Here is a 19,738-nt window from a genome sequence, read left to right on the forward strand (position 1 = left end):
AAGAAAAAACTAGTCACGAAATAGCAGGATCAAATGTCGGTCTTTCGTGGGAAAACGCAAATGGTTTCCGGTCCAAGTTGAATACTGTTGAATAAAAGAGTTACGATTTCTGATGCTGGAACGCGATCAGTGGGCAAGAACAAAATATGTTATCCTTAACTTTAACCCATAGGAATCGGAACTTTTTGTTTTTTTAATTTTTTTTTTTAATTTTGACTTCCAAAAGTACCCGGCGCTAACGCTCGAAGTAGCCGGTGACTTGCGTCGGGCGCCGGTTACTTTTGAAAACACTGTTGTTTTAATAGTGGTATACTCGCTTGCTCCTAAGACTACATGTATGGGAATTTGAGGTCTTGTATCATTGTCTTCAATCTTCACTCTTTTGAGATTACTGTATTTGCTTAGAAGAGTTGCATAATTAAGGTTGTCTAGTGTCAACAATTGTGGCTCATGCACCTTTTTCAGTTCAATGTTACTGTCGAAACTTCCATTTACTGCTGCGAGAGTCGCTGAATAAATCTCTACAATGGTGGTGGATGATCCAAGCATCTTGTCAATTAGTTTAGTTAATGTTTCTCTAGGCCTTTTGTTGAGAAGATTGATAAGCTTGTTTGAGGCGTACGAGCATCCGGCACTGGTGTCGAGTAAAGCATACGTTTTTATTCCGTCGATTTCTACAAGAATGACAGGATGAATGACTTCTTTGTTTTCTGGCTGATGAGCTGTCAGAACTCCCTCGGTTTTCAGTTCCTTTGTTGAGCCACAGATTGAGGTATGGTGTTGCTCACCACAATGTTGACAGGTCATGGTGCTTTGCATTTTGATGAATTGTGTGCACCAGTTCAATTGAAACAGAGCCCTTTTGTACCCAGAAATTTTCTGCATGATTTTTGCACGTGCTGACTTCCTATGATCTTCCGCTTGGAAATAAACACATTTTTGTGTCCTCTGGTGTGTTTGGAACATATGATCTTGTTTCTGCAATGACTGAGTGTTCTGATTTGAAGTTGTCAATCGGGTTTCGGCGCGTCTATTGTGGAAGGGCTTTGGTGAATATGACAGAATCCCAAGTTTCCTATTCTGGATTGTTTCAGCCAAGGTCTCCTCTGATGATGTGCAATTTCTCAAGTGTTAAGGAAACCATCCCATTTACTTCATGGGGTGAGTTTAGTGTTTCCATGGAATGTTTGCTGTGGGATAGTTTGTCGTAAAATTTTTGAATTGGTTTGGGGTTTCCAGTCGGAGTGTTGGCAACTCAAGAATTTCTTTCACGTAGGCTTTCACAACTTCACTCTGCTTTTCAAGTGGGTCCTTTAGGATGGATAGAGCTCTGTTGCATCCTTCAGCTGAATAGGGCAACTACTCAAATTAGTGCTCATCATGGCTGCTTCAAAATTGCTGCCGATTATCTTGTTTTTTTTGGTCTTCTTAAGTTTACTTCATCAGCGAATTAATACTGGAGATGACAATAGTACCATCGGTCACCATTCCCAAAGTTCATGTTCGTTGGTGTAAATTTCCTACGTCTTATTTTGTCAGTTTACAGTCGAAAGGGTGGCATTGTCGTGCCATTTTAGTTTCACCCACTTCCGTCTACCAAAATTGAAATTCACCAAACGCGGATTTACATGTCTTAAAATCCCTGGAAAAGACCCAGACTTCGATCTTACAGTCTTCATGGATGTGGAAACGAACCCTGGACCATCAGAAATCGAAAATTCTCGATCCTTGCAAACTCTTCATCCGTCCTCGCCAAGATGTTTTTGTTTACATCGACGAGAAACCATCCTCTCATTACGGCGCTATACTACGTCCAACCTGTCCCAAAATTTGCTCTGTACATTAAGAAATCTGGATATTCTCCGGTTTAGGGGAGTCCAAGCTGGCAAACAATCTCCAAACCGAAAGAGGCAAGTCCATCAGCATGTTACCACCACTTGGAAGGAATGAATTAAAGTGCAAATCAACAGCCGAGTTCCTTTTACGATGACCTCGCGGTGTCGTGGCAGGAATTGCTCTTACACTAGGAAAGTCCCGTACGCAAAGGCCTACGAGATCCGTTCTATTTTAATTACAAACATTCGCAGTCTATTGAACAAGGTTGATGAATTAAATCAAGTTGCCATTCACAACAAAACTGATGTCATTTGTATAACTGATTCAGCCGTCTCACTACCAGGATTTCTGTTATTGAGACATGACAGAAAAAAGTAGTCCTGTGGCGTCGTTTGCGTATACATGAAGGAGAATATTCCATGTAAACGATTAATGGAAATAGAACAGAAGGAAGTGGAATCTCTCTGGGTTCAACTGAGACCGCATTCACTGCCACGAAATATTTCCATCATTTTCCTTGGTGTTGTTTACCATTCAACTGCTAACAGTGAAGCGGAGAATACAACTCTTCGTGACCATATACAAAGGAATATGGATACGTATCTCTCGAAGCATCCAAACGCGGTGGTTATTTTAACTGGCGATTTTAATCCAACTTCAACCGGCCTGTGCCCCAACTCAATTTCTGGACCTAATCACTTGAAACAACTTTTATTTATTTTTATTTTTATTTATTACAATTTAATGACACATATAACTTACTTACTTACTTACTTACTTACATTAAAAGATAATAATACAAAAGAATAAAAAGAAAGGTGCCATAAGGATGGTCCGCAAAAGAGATAAATCCCCATGCACGGCAGACCACCTTTAACAAAAAAAACAAATCCAAACTAAAATCAATCAAATCTTGCAGTCAAATAATCTCTTACACCCCTTTTAAAACAAGAAACACTTGGAGCCTGACGGACCGATAGTGGCAGCCCATTCCACATGTGGACAATCCTATTAAAATAGCAAAACCTAAAAGTATCAGTCCTCGCGTAGTTCTTTTTTAATTTAAGTTCGTCCTTACCCCTCAACGAGTATCTTTCCGAATGTGAATAAAATTGGATATAAGAGGATATATCTATATTAATATACCCATTAAGAACTCTATAAAAAAATAGTACGTCAAAAAAGAAGCGTCTGTCCTCTAGAGATAACAGGTTCAGTTTTTCTTTACGAGTGTTGTAATCATCATCAGTTTTTAGAATAAACTTGGTGGCTCTTCGCTGAATCCTCTCCAATTTATTAATGTTTCTAGCCGTGAAGGGTGACCAGACAATAGTACAGTATTCCAATTGGGACCTTACCAAAGCACAGTACAACCTTCTTAACATGTTAACATCTTTCAGACCCTTGCATGTCCTTTTAATAAGGCCAAGAATCTTGTTAGCCTTGCTTGATATCTTATCAACATGAGCATTCTAGGACAACTTGTTACTAGTAACTAATCCAAGATCACAGAATTCAGATGTTCCTTCCAGAGAGCTCTCATTCAGCTTAAGGTCAGAACGAAAAGGCATACTTTTTTTCGTGATACGCATCAATTTGCATTTCTTTACATTAAAATCCATTAGATTTCGCTGACTCCAGATGTGTAGATTATTCAGGTCAGATTGAAAATCATGTTGGTCTGATGTACATTTTATCAGTCTTGATGTTTTACAATCATCTGCGTACAGTGCGATTGTGTTTCCAGGCATAACCACATCCGGCAAATCACTAATGAAAATTACAAAAAATAATGGCCCTAGTAGGGAGCCCTGTGGTACACCAAATGGGATAACAGACCAGGTAGAACTCTGTCCTTCAATAACAACCCTTTGCTCTCTGTGGGTCAAGTAATCCTCGCACCATCTTAGTAGGCTACCAGAGATGCCGAAATTACACAACTTCAGAAGAAGTATATCATGTGATACTCTGTCAAATGCCTTAGAAAAATCTAAGAACACGACATCCACCTGTAGTCCATCATCCAAGGCCTTTGTCCACTGATGGTGTGTTAATACCAACTGGGTAGCACACGAGCGACCCCTTATGAAACCATGTTGCCAATCTGTCAGGTAAGGGGCCACATGAGAATATATGGCATTATATACAATATTCTCTTGGCATTTACTTGGAATCGATAACAGGGATATAGATCGATAATTCTCTACCACATCTTTAGCATCTGATTTAAACACAGGAGTGACATTAGCTCTTTTCCACGAAGAAGGAACTCTCCCACACCTGAACGAGGTGGTCAAATTCAACTGGTCAAATTCAACACAAGAGACTGGGATACTTGACTGGTTTTTTACTAATAGACCTCATACCTTCAATCTTCAGAAGCTACCTAAGCTTGGTTCATCAGACCACTATACCATCCAAGCGCGCTCAACTCTCAAACATCTATCCCAACACGATTCTATAAAAAAACTTTATAGAAGAGAGAACCGCGCGAGCAACTGGAGACAGTTTGGATCCTGGATTACGACTAAGGATTGGGCTAAAATTTACAATGCCACCTCATGTACTTCAAAGTGTGAGTTATTCTCTAAAGAACTTAGTTCAGCTATTGAAACCTTTTTTCCATGGAAGACAGTGAAAATCCATGTACACGATAAGCCTTGGATCACAATGAATTGAAATCTATGATTGAGAAGCGACAAGCAGCATTTATTATTAAATTTGGGAAAGATTCACCAATTTATAGACTCTGGCAGAATAGAGTCCAAGATGCTATTAAAACAGCGAAGTGCTCCTAGTACAACAACAAAGTGAAAGGTCTGGCAGAAACTAACTCCAAGAAATGGTGGAAAGACATCAAATCTCTGACAAGGCAGGTCACATCTGGTAAACATGAATGGTACCATCAATTCTTAAGTAACATCATCACCAGTCCTGCAGAATTAGCTACTCCATATTAATGATTTCTTCACTAGTATAACCCAAGAGTTTGAACCTTTGACGCCAATCTAAACTCTGCCCAACGTAATTCCACCAGAGTTGCTTGTTTCCTTAGAGGAAGTTTCATCTGACTTGCGCAAATTGTCCATACACAAAGTGGTGGGACCAGATGGAATATCGAACGAATTGTTGAAGCAATTTGCACCCGAATTAGCACCATTGATTCAAGATATTTAGAATCAATCAGTGAGAGAAGGTCTCGTACCTAAGAATTTAAAACATTCAATTATCTCACCAGTCCCTTAAGTTTACTCTCCTCAAAACATTAAATCAGACTTAGACTAATTGCACTTACAAGCTGTTTAGCAAAAGTACTAGAGGGTTTTACAATGAAAAGACTGTTAGATCAGGTGTTTGATTCTATCGACCCACGTCAATATGCACGTCATGGTCACTCTACAGTGCACACACTAATTTATTTAATGGAAGGTATACATGAAGCTATTGATTCAGGTAACTGCTTTTTTTGGATATTTTTTGCTGATTACTAAAGGTTTCGATATCATAGACCACTCAATATTACTTGATGAACTCAGATCGTTCAACAGTGATCAAACTCTGTTTTTTTGGATTTGTCCCTTTCTTACCAACCGGGCACAGGCTGTACGTGTTGGCTCCTCCCTGTCACCATGGAGGCAAGTCAATGGTGGCGTCCCACAGGGAACAAAACTCTGATTAACACTCTTTACTGTTATGATAAACAAGCTACTCAGTAATTGGCATATGCATGCAAAGTATGTTGATGACACTACTGCATTTGAGATCATTCCAAGGAACTCCGTTAGTATGCCAGATGTAGTTGTCAGAGAAATCCATGATTATTGCATAGAACATAGGATGAAATTAAGTCCCAAAGAATGTAAAGAAATGTACGTAAATTTCATGAAGAATTCGATTACTGCAATGCGACCTTTTACTGTTGGAAATGAAGAAGTGGAGCGGGTAGGAACTTATAAGCTTTTAGGAGTTATAATTAGAGATGACCTTAAATGGAACACTCATGTCGAATATGTGACTGCCAAGGCAGCTAAGAAATTATACGCTCTAAGGTTGTTGAAACGCGCAGGAATTATGCCAGAAGACATGCTTAAGGTATACACTTGTAATATCAGATCGGTCTTGGAGTATGCTGTGGAACTGTGGCAAGACATTTCTGCATACCTCTCTGATGCTATTGAATCCATACAAAAAAGAGCCTTAAAAAATTATATTCCCAAATTTTAGTTATCAACAAGCCCTAGACCAGGCAAAATTGTCATTGTTGGTAGATCATAGGATATTCATTTGTAAAAAGTTGATGGCGGAAATGAGGAATGAAGACCACCCCATATCTTTTTTAGCTCCACAAGCTATGAGAAGTTCTATACCATATCAGTTAAGATCAGGAAATACCAAAGCCACGACAACAATGAAAAGAACAAAAAGAGCAAATGACTTTTTTACTTTTAGGTATCATAGACTTAACTATTATTGTAATACTTACTACAACTATTCTAATTCTTAAGACTTATTATTGTAAATAGACTTTATTGGTATCTAGTAAGATTCTTTTTAATATCCTTGTAAAATTACACTGTTTATTCAGTTTTATAACTGCCAGAAGTGTTAATAAACTATCATCATCATCATCACTCAAGTGTTTTTCTGACTTTGACATCCAGCAATTCTCTTAGGCATGTGAACTTGGTCACAGGCAGCTCATTAGTTGAATGAATGAACTTTATTTATCGTCGATAATGTGGGGAGTGGTCACCCAATCTCCCGAGCCAAGGGCTCATGTATAAAACGCTCGACTAAAGGAAAGACGAGTTAAATAATAGATAAATATCGGATTTCCATTGGGTGAAGTTTTAACAAAAATTTTACCGTCTATTGTCCAAATACTATGAATGCAACCATCTCCTTGTTTTGTGTTGGGTGATTTCACCAGCCCTCTTCTGTACGATGTCAGGTTTTCTTTCATAAACAGGTGGTTGTTGAATCTTGCTGCCGCGGCCGCATATCCAGGAAACAGGTCCGAGACTTTGATATTTTTCAGCCTTGTGCGTTGTTTATACAGCTTGGTTTTAATTTTATGACTGCAAAATTTTACAATTGTAGCATTGTCACTGTTTTTTCGTTTCAGTTTATATGAGATTTTGATGTTGCTTGCAGCCACTTGAACTTCGAGTGCAGCTGCTATCTTTAGAACGGCTTCTTTGGTTGACTGGTAGGAGTTTTCAGGAATTCCGTGGAATTCAAGACTATTTTTGCATGTATACTGTTCTAGATTATCTAGCTCCTCATTTAGACGGTCGACTTCTTCAGTTTGTTTATCTAAATCTCTTCTTGTTGTTTCAAGTGAGGTAGCTGTCGCCTGCTGTTTTTTTTCCAGTGCATCATTAGACTTGGCTGTTTTGTTGACCGAGATCTTTAGTTCACTAATTTCTTTGTCCTTAGTTTGGATGTAAGTTTTCAGATCAGCTAGTTCCTTTTTTAATTGTTTGTTCTCAAGCGCAATTGACGACACTGTAATCTGTATGTCGACCAGCATTGATTTAATCTTATGTAGGCTTGGTTCTTGCTCTTCGCTCTCTTTGTTTCTCGCGTCGGCCTCGCCGTCCACCATGTTGTATCTCTTCGTGGCTGAGGTTTTTTCTTCAACGGAACCACGATTGCCCCTTTTGTTTTTCCGTCTTGGCGGCATTCAGCTCTTGGTTACTTGATGTTGTCCATTTCCTTGTAATTAAAAGATAAGCATTGAAAGAGGAGGGGTGAAGGCATTCTGCTCAAAACACACAACCGCCCTGCTTGGGCCCATGCATGCTCCAAAAAAAAGAAGAAAAAAAGCTACAAGATACAGCTCTGACATTGACATGCTTTATACTCTACATTTTTAATTAATGATTTGAAATGCTGGACCGTAGGAGCTGATTTGGTAGACAAAGGCAATTTATTCCACACATGGGCAATAAAGTAAGAAAAAGAATCATGCATAAAACGATTATTATAAGATGGTTGAGAGACTTTTAATCCACTACCTCGTAGGTTGTAGTTGGTAATCCTAGGCTTAAAGAAATTAGATATATAGTTAGGGCCATGCATCCTAAAACTTTGGAAAAAGACAGTGAGCGAATGTTTGATATGTCTTGGCTCAAGTGAGGCCATTGAGGTGACAGAAAGACAAGCATCGTAAGTGACTGAGTTCCCTAAATTTAAAATAGATCTTAATGCACAACGATTGGCATGTTCAAGTTTGTTGTTCAATGTTCGCAAAATCCCTAGCAGTAATGGAGAACAGTATTCAAAGTTCAGTAGCACGTAGTCTTTGTATAAAGTGATCATCACATTTGAAGGAACCAATCGCTTTATTTTATGCAAGGCCGCTATTTTAGCGTAAGCCTGTTTTAGCATAAAATCCACATCAGGCTTATAATTCAGATCCTTGTCCAAGTTTATGCCAAGAATTTTTAGAGTAGGCTCAATGTCAATTATCTGATCCTCCACTGAAAAGCGGTATGTCAACTGAGATTTGCACAGAGTCATTGCTTGCGGCTTAGCTGCGTTGACTTGAAGATGGTTAGCGGAGAACCATTGTCACTTTTATAACATCATGGAGACGTGTGGGCTGCGTACTGTTTTGTATCGTCTGCGTATAGACGGAGTGAGCAGGTGCCAACTGTATAATTAACATCATTAACAAAAATATTGAAAGAAAGGGGACCTAGCATGCTGCCTTGAGGAACTCCACACTGAACTGGTAGCCAATCAGAAGAACTCCCTTTGCATTTCACTCTTTGGAAACGGTCAGTGAAATACGACTGAATGGCGCTATTGGCAGACTCTTGACAGCCATACGCTCGTAACTTAGCAAGTAAAAGATTATGGCATATTGAGTCAAATGCTTTTGATAAATCAATTGCAATCACCCCTACATCCTTTTTTGAGTCCAGGGCTAGACGCTAGCCTTCCATTAGTTTGAGTAAGACAGTACAACACGAATGACCGTGAAGAAAACCAGACATATTGTCCGAAAACAGAGGTGAGAAATGACGATACAGCTGATCAAACGTACGCTTTTCGAAGACCTTAGGGATTGTTGAGAGGACACTGATGAGGCGATAATTGGACTTTGATGTTTCATCCTCTTTCTTATAGACAGGTGTCACATAGAGAGTTTCTATTGTCTAGGCCACACACTGGAGATGATGCAGCGATTAAATAGCTTTGTAAGAGGCCCAGCAATAACAGGAGCTGAAAGCTTAAGCAGTTTGGGTGATTTTCCATCTGGGCCAGCAGATTTCCTCATGTTCCTAATTAGCAAGAGATCCAGCAACACGAGATATACTGACTGGCTGCAATGAAAAGTCTAGCTTTGGTGCGCTATTCTTGATGGCTAAGACACTTGGGTGGTTCATGAAGTCATCCACAGAAAATTGTAGGGGACACATGTCAATTTAAGCTGTTGGTAAATATTTGTTGAACAGTGCGCTAGGATCAGGAAGAAAGGCGCCTCCGTCACTAAGATGAATTGTATTGGAATTATCAGTTAGCTTTGTATTTGGTAATAGCAGTCTCCTACGTTTCCAGAACAGGCCAGAGGAGTTGTTGGATGAATTGGAAGCTGCAACAATGCAAAAGTCTTTTACAGCCCTCCTTTTTAAAGCAGTAACCTTATTTCACTGTGACTTATAAGTAATCCAGTTGTCATTTGTAGGGAACCGGCAAAATAACTTATACAAGTGGTTTCTAACTCGAATTTGTCTTTGGATAGATAAATCAATCCAGGGCATACTGTTGTTCTGAAGGCTCCTACGTTTAATTGGAGCATGAATGTCCACAACATTCTTAGATAGGTTTTCTCAGTGAGACCAATTCAATTTCAATTCAATTTTCAATTCAATTTATTTATTTGTTAGCAATACAATATTATCACAGTCCTAGGTGACCCGCAATTAGCAAGCTATTCTAGGCGGGCCACCCTTCTAAAACAAGTGCTGTCTCTGCTAATGATCACATACCGATGCAATTAAACAAAGATAATCATTAAATAAAAATACAATTGTTCAATAAAATAAAATAAAATTAAGTCCGTTGAATAATTAAATAATCAATTGCAAAGTTATCAAGATATAAAATACAATTGAACAAGACTTAAACGAAGAGTTACTTTATCAAGAGATATTTACAAATTTCTGAGCAGCGTATATCAACATTCATCTCCTCATTTTCCAAAAGTTTTAACAGGCGATTTTTAAGTTCACGCTTAAACGGGGTTCTGTTTTTAATACGAAGTTCTTTTGGGATGCTATTCCACAATCTTACACCTATTCTAGCAAAAGAAAATAAAAGTTGGTTAGTTCTAGACGCATTAACGTATAGATTAGCCGTTGCTGAGAATCTTGTGAAATGGTGATGAACCTGCTCGGAGTGGAGAAAGAGCATAGAAATATTAGACGGGGCACGGTGATTATCAATGTCATGCATCAAAGAGGAAACCAAATGAGAATAGAGCATAGATATTGGTAAGATTCTGGAGTTAACAAATAGCGGGGCACTATGAGTTTTGCTATCCGCAAAATACATTAGTCGTAGAGCATGTTTTTGTAAAATGAGAACCTTATTTAAATGAGTGTTAGCAGCTTGTCCCCAGGCAATCAGACCATAAGAGATATAGGGTTCAATTAAGGAGTGGTAGATGTTAAGAAGTGTGGCAAATGGGACAAGATGTCTTAACCTGGCAATTATACCAATTCCTTTACTAACTTTAGATGAGATATAATCAATATGATACTTCCAAGAGAGGTTATTATCTATCAGAATTCCTAGATATTTCACAAAAGTTTTTTGTTCTAGAGATACACTTTTTTTAAGATCGTTATTATAAATTTTCAAGTGAACTATGTAGTCCAATTTGCATTGGTAAGGATGGAAAATAACAAAGTTAGATTTACTAGTGTTAAGAGAAAGTTTGTTTGCGTCCAACCAGTCACCCACTTTTGCGAGTTCATCATTAACAACTCTTTCAAGATCCTTAAGATCTTTGTTTGATTAAAACAAGTTAGTATTGTCAGCAAATAGGAAAAACTCAAAAATCTGGGAGCAACGGTAAATGTCGTTAACATAAATCAAAAAGAGAAGGGGGCCAAGTACAGACCCTTGAGGGACACCACAAACTATCTCTTCTATATTCGATACGGTTGAACCAATTTGAGTCGACTGGTTCCTGTTCAACAAGTACGAAGAGAACCAGTTATTAATTATTCCTCTGACTCCATAATGATATAATTTGTGCAGTAAGATTGAGTGATCCACCATATCAAATGCCTTTTTTAGGTCAATAAAAATACCACAAGAGAATAACTTTGCATCAATATTAGTTTGAATTTTGCTTAAGATATCTAAAATTGCATGTTGGGTTGAACACTTGTCTCTAAATCCATATTGAGAAGTAAAAAAGATACCATTTTTTTCGCAATGTGATTTAAGACGTTTAGCCATCAATTTCTCAAATAATCAATTGAAGACAGAAAGGAGGGAAATTGGGCGGTAATTACATGGATCAGTTTCGTCTCCCGATTTGTAGATAGGAATTACTTTGGCATGCTTCAAAAGATGGGGATAAATACCCGTTGAGATAGACTTATTCATCATGGCAGCTAAGAGTGAAGAAAGGATATGACGCCCAGATTTTAGAAGATGAACCGGGCAAAAATATAGGCCATATACTTTATTACTGGGTATAGCCAAGATTTCCAAGTCCACCTCGGATGGAACGACGGGATCAAAAAAGAAAGACTTAAAGTGATTAGTGCCGACAAGGTAGTCCTGGAAATTTATCCTTGAAGGTGATATATTGCGTGCAAGCCGCGGTCCAATAGACGCAAAGTACTGATTAAAGATATTGGTTATTTCAGACGGATTTTGTGTTACTCCAGAGTTGTTAGAGCATTGAAGGGCTGATACTGTTTTTTTGTTACGCTGTCTGTTCAATAGTTCATTAATCCCCTCCCACGTTTTTTTAACATTTCTTAGATTTGTAGTGAAGTAAGCTTCATAATACAATCTTTTACTGAGACGAGAAAGACTAACAATTCTATTCCTATACAGCTTATATTTTGATTTATCTCCTGAGTAAAAAAGTCTATTCTTTATTTTGATAGATTTACGCAGGCCCTTAGTTATCCACGGTTTGGAAAATTGTTTAGCCTTGCGCCTAGATAAAATTTTGAGAGGAGCGTGGTTATTAATGAGCTTGTTAAATTTATTGTAAAAGGAAGAAAAGCATTTGTCTACAGATCCATATGTCATTGAGTTATCCCAATCAGTATCCGAGACATCATTAATAAAGCATTCTTCAGAGAAGTTGGAATAATCGCAAATTTTATGTTTAGCAGTGAAATTTTTTGGTATAAGACTGTGGATAAAACAAAATTGGGAGTAGTGATCACTAATGTCTGACACGATATTTCCACCTGAAATTTTATGATCAAATCTATTTAGAAATATATTATCAATGAGTGTGGCAGAATTATTGTAGACTCTAGATGGTTTATCAATTACCGGGAAGAACGAATAACATTGTAAAGATAACAAAAAATTTTGGGAGTAATCGGAAGTTTCAGATTTGAGGAGATCAATATTGAAATCGCCCATAAGATAAACAACTTTATCAGAGGAGCTAAGTTTTTCTAAAGTAAAGTCAACATATTGGAGGAATTGTTCCGGATCATTATGCTGCCTATAAATCACACCACAAACGATATTTTTACTCTTTAGGGATTCAATTTCGATCCATAAAGCCTGAAAAGCGTCTTTAGATGTTCTCTCTAGAACCTTATATTTCAAACAATTGTTAATGTACATTCCAACACCTCCACATGATAGAGGTGTTGGGACATATTCAAACTGATAGTTTGGTATGCAGGAATTGAAATCTAGCCCAGATGAATTTGTAGTTTTTGTTTCTGTAATACCGATTACACTGAATTGGTAGTCAAGTTCATCTAAAAGATGGACTTGAAAATTATCAATGTTTTTCCGCAAACTTCTTACGTTAGTATGAAGCATAGAGAAAGGACCTTGACTATCTGATTCCAACAAAGACTCTTTAAACATAGAAAAACTATAGGGTGAGAAATATTTACATCTAATTTGTTGCATGCTTAAGTTTCTGTCGGGATTTAATGTTGATTCGGTATTTAAGCGAAACAAATCTAAATCATAAATACTCTGAAGTTTGTCTAAGTACTTCTTGGTCGGTAAGTCACTGTTGAGAATGTTATTAAACTGTCCATGAGCTCTAATAATATCAACATTCGCGTATGGAAGTGCGCTTAGGGTAGATTTAATTGTACAACGAACACGTTTCTCACTAACACTCATACTTATTATCTAAAAACAGACAAACAACTCTACATCAACATGAATACTTAGCCTTCACGTCCATTCGTTAATCGGTGCAGGTCCGTGATATCCTTAATCTTGATGGCTCGAGACGTGGTATCTTTACGAAGATAAACAAGCGATCCCTTCGACCAGCAATATTGATAGTGAAACTGCTCCTTGAACCTCTTAGCTTCAAATAAAACCTTTTGCATCCTTGGCGTTAAATGGTCAAAAATTCTAACAGCGGAAAGGGAGGCACCGTCATGTAAACCAACAGCAGATGGGGCAACTTTACTTGCATTTCTTTTATGATTCATGACATCATCTTTTGACAATCGTCTAATAAATCGACAAATGATTGGCCGTGGGCCGCCATTGTCATTGCTTCTTGTTGGGACTCGATGGGCTGTGTCAATGTCATGAATTGATACAGCGGATCCAATTGCCTTAAATAGACGATCACATAGCTCACTCGTAGAGGCCGAGGATTCATCTTGACTCAATTGAGGGACACCAACAATCTTAACATTATATTGATAACTGTACTCTTGAAATTCATCGATGCTCCTGGAAACTCTGTTAACTTCAACAGCAATCTCATCAAGCATGGCACCTAAGCGATCAAGTTCTTTACCAGCAGAGACCCTGAATCGCTCAAAGTCATCATATTCTTTACTCATGAATTCTAGGCTTTGCTCTACTTCGTCATTAGTCGCTGCAGGTTTTTTTGACTGCTCCAGCAGCATCTCCTTCATCTTAGCAATCTCATCCGCCATGACAGACAGTTGATCTTTAAGCTTACTGTTCTCTCTCTTGAGGCTAGCAACAGACTCAGGCATTCTTGAATCTCTCAGAAAGCAAAAAAAGAAAAACGATCGAGAAAAAAAGAAACGAAAAATTATCCAAAACGAAACGAAAAATTATCCAAACTTGATTAAGATTAGCAGAGCTCGTAAAGTAACGTCCGTCCTGACCAACTCACCGCTGACCATATTGTCTATTTTTTGAAACACATATGCACTGTCCCAAGGGACAGCTCTTAAGTCAGAAAGGAAAGCCTCTTCATTAAAATTCTTAAATGATCGAAATTCAGTAATCCTTGCTTTCGATTCGGCAGCTTTTGTTTCCTAAAGGTGTAAATTAGATCATGTTCACTGATTCCCAGGCGTAGAGCACCACTCATGGCAAAATGATCAGGATGTGATGCAAGGTGTGACTCTTGTAGGATCAGTTATTGTATTGGTCAAACAAAATTAGTGACAAAATTTTGTTAAGTAGTGACTTGGTCCTGATAAGGTCTCATTTTCCGATAGCATGTCAATATTAAAGTTACCAATCAACATGATTTCTTTCCGTTTTGTATACATTTTTTCTGCCATCTCAGCAAGGGGTGGCAAAAACTCAGAGATCTTGCATTTACCTGGTGATCGATAACAGGCACAGATTAAAAACCACGAGTTTCCACAGCCCTTGACATCCAGACAAATTGACTCAATACCTACAAGCTCGAGGTTTGATCTGCGAAGTGCTGTGATGGACGATCGAATATAGATCAGTAAACCACCAGCGCCTTTTTTTCAGTCATGTCTAATACTATGATAATTCGAGTGAGCAAACAGTGAATTGCTCACAGAGCAGTAAATCTTACTCTCAGCTATAAACAGAATGTCAATTTGGCAGGTACTGAGTAAATCAATAATCTCATCCGCCTTTCCATAAATGCTGTTTACATTTAAGTGTCCTATCTTCAAATTGTGTTAATAGTATCCATTTATATTGCAATTGAACCACTCCATAGGTGAAAGCTGATCATCTTCGTGCTCCATATCGACAACAGCATCGTCTTGAAGAAATTTATCAACGACTGTCATTAAGAGATGAAACCCGATATAAAGGTAGTTCAGTCAAGGAACATCTGTCACATAGCCAGGATTGAACTTTGCTTGCTTTGGGCATAGAGACGATAAAAGGCTGAGACTTAACACATGCAGTAAAGGCATCTTGACACGTAATGCATGTGTATTGGTGTTGGTTTACTCGAACTGTCTTTGCACATAAGTTACACTTGGGAGCTGATGGACCAGGATTTACCTCAATGTCACCGCTCAACAGTAGGTGAAATGTAGCACCACAGTTGGAATAGTAAACGCATGGGCGTTTTTGTCTCCTGTTGTTTCGGCGTTTTTTCTGTGATACTATTCTGTAGGCATTCCAAAACAATAGATAATTTGCATCATTGTCAAATGGACCTTCTCTATTTCCAAAAGGCCACAGCGAGAAGTTAGCAAATTGTAAAGTTTTCCCGGTTGAAACACTGCCATTTCCCACCAACTTAGTCCAGTTTGTGCAGCAACACTTTAGGAATCTCTGGACTTGACTGCTGTATTCCAAAGAGCAGCCTGTCAATCGAAATGAGAGCAAAAAACACAGAGCAGAGCAACACAAGTTCGCACCAGATATCGCAAAGAAGTGACTTTTTTGTCAATAGTTTTGGAATATTGACCCCAGAATCTCGGCCAGTCGGCATAAGTCCCATTAAACTTGGTAATGAAGAGCTTGAGTAGTCTCGCTTCACTAACACAGTTTTCCACCAACGACTTTAGGTTTCCAGCTTTGATTTGAAGGTCTTCCTGTAATTTTAGCTTTGTCTCGTGAAGTTTGATTTCGAATTCCATTTTCTCTTCTCATTCTTGCTCTTCTGCTTCCATTTTTCTCTTTGCCAACCATTCTTCAAGGTTTTCAATATGACCGTTCTATTCTGTTTTTTCGGTACTTGCATCATTCCACTTGCTAATATCTCCATTGTTGACTTTTGCCTCTATCTTTGGTGCTTCAACCATTCTTCTAACACTATCAACTTCAGTGACAAGTTCCTTTAAAGTGCACCTAAACCCAAAAATGTTTTTCTGCTTAATGAAATAAGTGTATTGTTTGGAGTATTTCTGTTCAAAAATGTTTTTATTTGCTCAAATCTTCAATTTTCTGTGCCCAGTCAAACTATGGAAAATCAGCTGCCATCTTGCCCCACGACCGAGTTTAAAGAGGAATGGCTCTAGCGGGTAATGTGACGTGAAATCGAGAACACGAAAGTCTGCGTTTCACACATTTTCACTTCAGTTTGGGAAGGTTTTAGTCAATATTGTTCGAAAATATGCCGACTAAGTGTGTTGTAGGAGGATGTAGCAACATGCGAAATTTGCAAGAGGGTATTGCGCTTCGTACATTCCTCATACAACACACCTAGTCGGCATATTTTGGACAATATCGACGACTGCCTTCCCAAACAAGTGAAAATGTGTGAAAGTCGAGGTAAGATTACAATATTTGTCGCACAGCTTTATTAAATATGTAACGATGAAAATGGTTGCCGCCCAGATTGTGGACGGTCGTAGGGTTTGTCTGGGTCATGGCAAGCCCCAGAGAGATTTAACAATTAGTTTTCGAGACCCGCGTGAAAATTATGTCTTGTCAGTCATAAGAGAGTCATGGGAAATGACAACTAAGATTTGTACTTGCATCGGCACACAGGTCGAAGCTGAAACAAATTTTAAAAGGGCAAAACCTAATCTGTGTAGTTTGAACTGCTTGCATATTGTCTAAAGTACCCTTAAACCTGAGGACAGTTTTACTATTTGAAAAGATAAGGTCATGGGAAAGGTCATCACCCGTGTTTTGCTCTGTGTGGGTTTCCCACATCTCAGAATTGCACAGTTAATAATATTGTACCATTTGCATCGACATCTGTTTCTATAATTTTTATTCCGAAAGTTTTTTCTTCACTGGCACAATTGAACAACTAAATCAGGGGTCTTTTTACAAATAGCCCTTTTTACAGTTCCCGGCGTCATATTGGATTTGTAACCGCGCAAACACGATAGCGAGGCTTCTGGTGACCCGATGCAGGTGTCGTAAAGAATTTTGGTTGATTTTTCAAGTGTGTTGTCAGTTTCTCGAGTATTTTTAGAAATGAATGAAATGAATGAATGAAAGTTTAAGCACCGAGGAAACGTCCCCTGTTACTCAAAAGAGAAGAGGAAAGTATTGTGCAGCTTTTGACTGTAATAATAGCGCCTATGACATTAACGGAACATGAACAAGGTACCATTTCTTCGAGTTTCCTAAGGACACTCAGCGAAGAAAACGGTGGTGTTCCCTCATCAGGCGGCGACATGGACAGGATGGATTTGTCGTTTCCACTTCCACCGTTCTTTGCCATGAACATTTTCAAACCGAAGATATTTCAAAAAAACTTACTGGTCGCTGGATTTTAAAGAAAGGTTTGTGATATTTCGGTCGTTTGTTGTGCTTTTGTTTTGTTTACATGACAACAGTGCTGAGTGCATTTCGCATTTAAACTATGAAAAACTAAAAATGCGAAGATATTTTGGTCTTTTTAATACCAAGTAGCCCTTAAAGTTTTTCCAAATCACAGACTGTGCTTGTATTTTTTGATCGAGTATTGTTTACATTGTATTTTAAAATTTCTGATTATTTTGCTGTGTCTTGTTTCGTACACATGACAGCAGTGTTAAGCTAAGAAAATGTAAAATGTTTGTATTGTTCATATGAGTGTTGTTTATTGTGAACTTTATGATTCCAGTGTTTCATAATGTGTTATATGTTTTGCTGGACTTTAAAAGTAATAAATTATTGCAGCTTAATTTATTATTTGTTTATTAATTAATTGATTTATTTATTAGGTGCAGAGCCTTGTCTTTTTAGCTGGACCTTGGGAAAGAAGCAAAGGAAGGCACCAGCGGAAAGAATGCAACAAGTAACCGATGAGTCAACTCCAGAGTCTGTTGGAGAAGCAGTGTCAGCATTGCATGTTGGAGCCTACAGAGCATTTTCCTCTGATGAACCCTCAACTTCTGCTGCTGGTTCATTGTCACAGTTTGATGAAAATGCTGTTGAATTGGAGAGTGAGACCCCTCAAACAGAGCCTGATATTTTCCTTGAACTGCAAAGAAAAATTGCCTTACTTGAAATTGAACTAGCTGACTGCCAGGAAAAGCTCTGTGAAGCAGAAAAGGAAAAAGCAGTGTTACTGGAACGGCAATTTTGACTCGAAAAAATTAAGGATGACAATGCTGCGGTTTTATTTTACACTGGCTTCCCAAGTTATGATGCATTGATTAGCATCTACAAGTACATTGAACCAAAGCTTGCCAAAATGCAGTATTGGAAGGGCGAAAATCTACTAAAGGAAAGCCAGCCTTATCAAACTGATGATAACAAGCGTAAATCTGGCCCTTCAAGAAAGCTTAGTTATCTGGATGAGTTTCTTCTCGTACTCATGCGACTGAAGGCTGGCCTCTTTGTGCAAGACCTTGCCGACAGATTTGGTATCAGTACCAGCCTAGTATCTAGGATTTGTATCACCTGGATAAATTTGTTGTACTATGAAATGAAGGAACTGTTTCCATTCCCCACTCAGGAACTTGTCCGCAAAAACATGCCAAAGGAGTTTGCTCACTATGCCACAACCAGGATCATTCTAGACTGCACGGAACTATTTATTCAGTGGCCTTCTGCTATGCTGGCCCAGTCAGAGACATGGTCCGATTATAAACATCATAATACCTGGAAGTTGCTAGTTGGGGTAACCCCAAATGGACAGGTAACTTTCCTGTCAGATCTCTGGGGAGGGCGTGTGTCTGATAAGCAAATAACAAGAGAGAGTGGAGTATTGGATTTGTTGGAAGCGGGTGACAATGTCATGGTAGACCGAGGATTTGACATTTCTGCAATTGTACCTGCTGGTGTTTCAGTTAACATGCCACCATTTCTGGCCGGTCGTGAACAAATGACGGCAGCTGAAACTGAAGAAACTATGAGCATCGCTTCAGTCCGGATTCATGTGGAGCGTGCTATTGGCCGCATTAAGACTTACCACATTTTAGATGGCATTTTACCGAACACCTTAAGCCCTAATGCAACACAAATTGCAACTGTCTGTGGCCTTCTGACAAATTTTCTACCCCCTTTACTGCCACCGGCTAATAGCTCATGATTCCCGCTTAAGCTTTCATATAGTGAGTGTGTGTATACATTCCGTAATTTTGGGCTGATTAACAGGTAGGCTGCCCTGGTTAGCTGGGATGACTTTTGTTCAGTAGCATGGCTACTTGGCAACAGCTTGAAAGAAAATGGCGTTTTTAAAGCGACTATAACAATATCATTGTCTGCGTGTTAAATAGGCGGAATGTTTTTCTACTTTTGTTGCATTTTACAAGTGTGACAGAAGCCCAGCTAGCCAGCTCAGCCCGGTTCATGTAATCAGCCTCTTAGCTTCCATTAGTTTCATATTCTATGTAACCATTGGGATTTTGTACCACTGTCTTATTAACCAACCAGGGGGTCTGTATGGGAGAATTTTGACCTTGGTCATGAGTACAGGCTGAATGAAGTGAGATCTGTACTCATGACCAAGGTCAAGATTGTCACATACAGACAGACAACCTAAGCTCGGTTAATAAGCTTTTTTTTTTCTATGGAAAAATGACATTCCTTTTGAGACACAGACATAATTAAT

General features: G+C 38.6%; 3 protein-coding genes and 1 long non-coding RNA gene across 4 annotated transcripts in view; 2 read left to right on the forward strand and 2 right to left on the reverse strand.

The window, feature by feature from the left end:
- The window catches only part of LOC111332550 (uncharacterized), a 60,077-nt gene extending 43,776 nt beyond the window's left edge, over window positions 1–16,301 (forward strand). The window contains exon 3 of the long non-coding RNA XR_015995164.1: window positions 15,002–16,301. This is a non-coding gene — a long non-coding RNA (uncharacterized LOC111332550). The remainder of the gene's footprint in view (window positions 1–15,001) is intronic.
- On the reverse strand, window positions 6,311–7,491 carry LOC148716515 (uncharacterized). Its single transcript, XM_088744530.1, has one exon. The coding sequence runs from the start codon at window positions 7,442–7,444 to the stop codon at window positions 6,611–6,613; it is 834 nt and encodes a 277-aa protein (XP_088600656.1). The 5' UTR covers window positions 7,445–7,491; the 3' UTR covers window positions 6,311–6,610.
- Window positions 13,197–14,136, reverse strand: LOC148716516 (uncharacterized). The gene has a single exon (XM_088744531.1). The coding sequence runs from the start codon at window positions 14,040–14,042 to the stop codon at window positions 13,248–13,250; it is 795 nt and encodes a 264-aa protein (XP_088600657.1). The 5' UTR covers window positions 14,043–14,136; the 3' UTR covers window positions 13,197–13,247.
- A 2,064-nt stretch (window positions 16,302–18,365) lies between the features above and the next one.
- LOC148716517 (uncharacterized) overlaps window positions 18,366–19,738 on the forward strand; it is a 1,451-nt gene continuing 78 nt past the window's right edge. The window contains exon 1 of the mRNA XM_088744529.1: window positions 18,366–19,738. This exon is cut by the window's right edge and continues 78 nt beyond it. Within this exon, the coding sequence (XP_088600655.1) occupies window positions 18,377–19,216 (840 nt within the window). The 5' untranslated portion in view covers window positions 18,366–18,376 and the 3' untranslated portion in view covers window positions 19,217–19,738.

Source organism: Stylophora pistillata, chromosome 14 (assembly GCF_964205215.1).
Source record: "Stylophora pistillata chromosome 14, jaStyPist1.2, whole genome shotgun sequence".
Taxonomy (NCBI): domain Eukaryota; kingdom Metazoa; phylum Cnidaria; class Anthozoa; order Scleractinia; family Pocilloporidae; genus Stylophora; species Stylophora pistillata.

Excerpts from the sequence above, each read along its gene's own strand:
- LOC148716515 (XM_088744530.1), bottom strand. The coding sequence starts at position 7,444 with ATGGTGGACGGCGAGGCCGACGCGAGAAACAAAGAGAGCGAAGAGCAA.
- LOC148716516 (XM_088744531.1), bottom strand. The coding sequence starts at position 14,042 with ATGCCTGAGTCTGTTGCTAGCCTCAAGAGAGAGAACAGTAAGCTTAAA.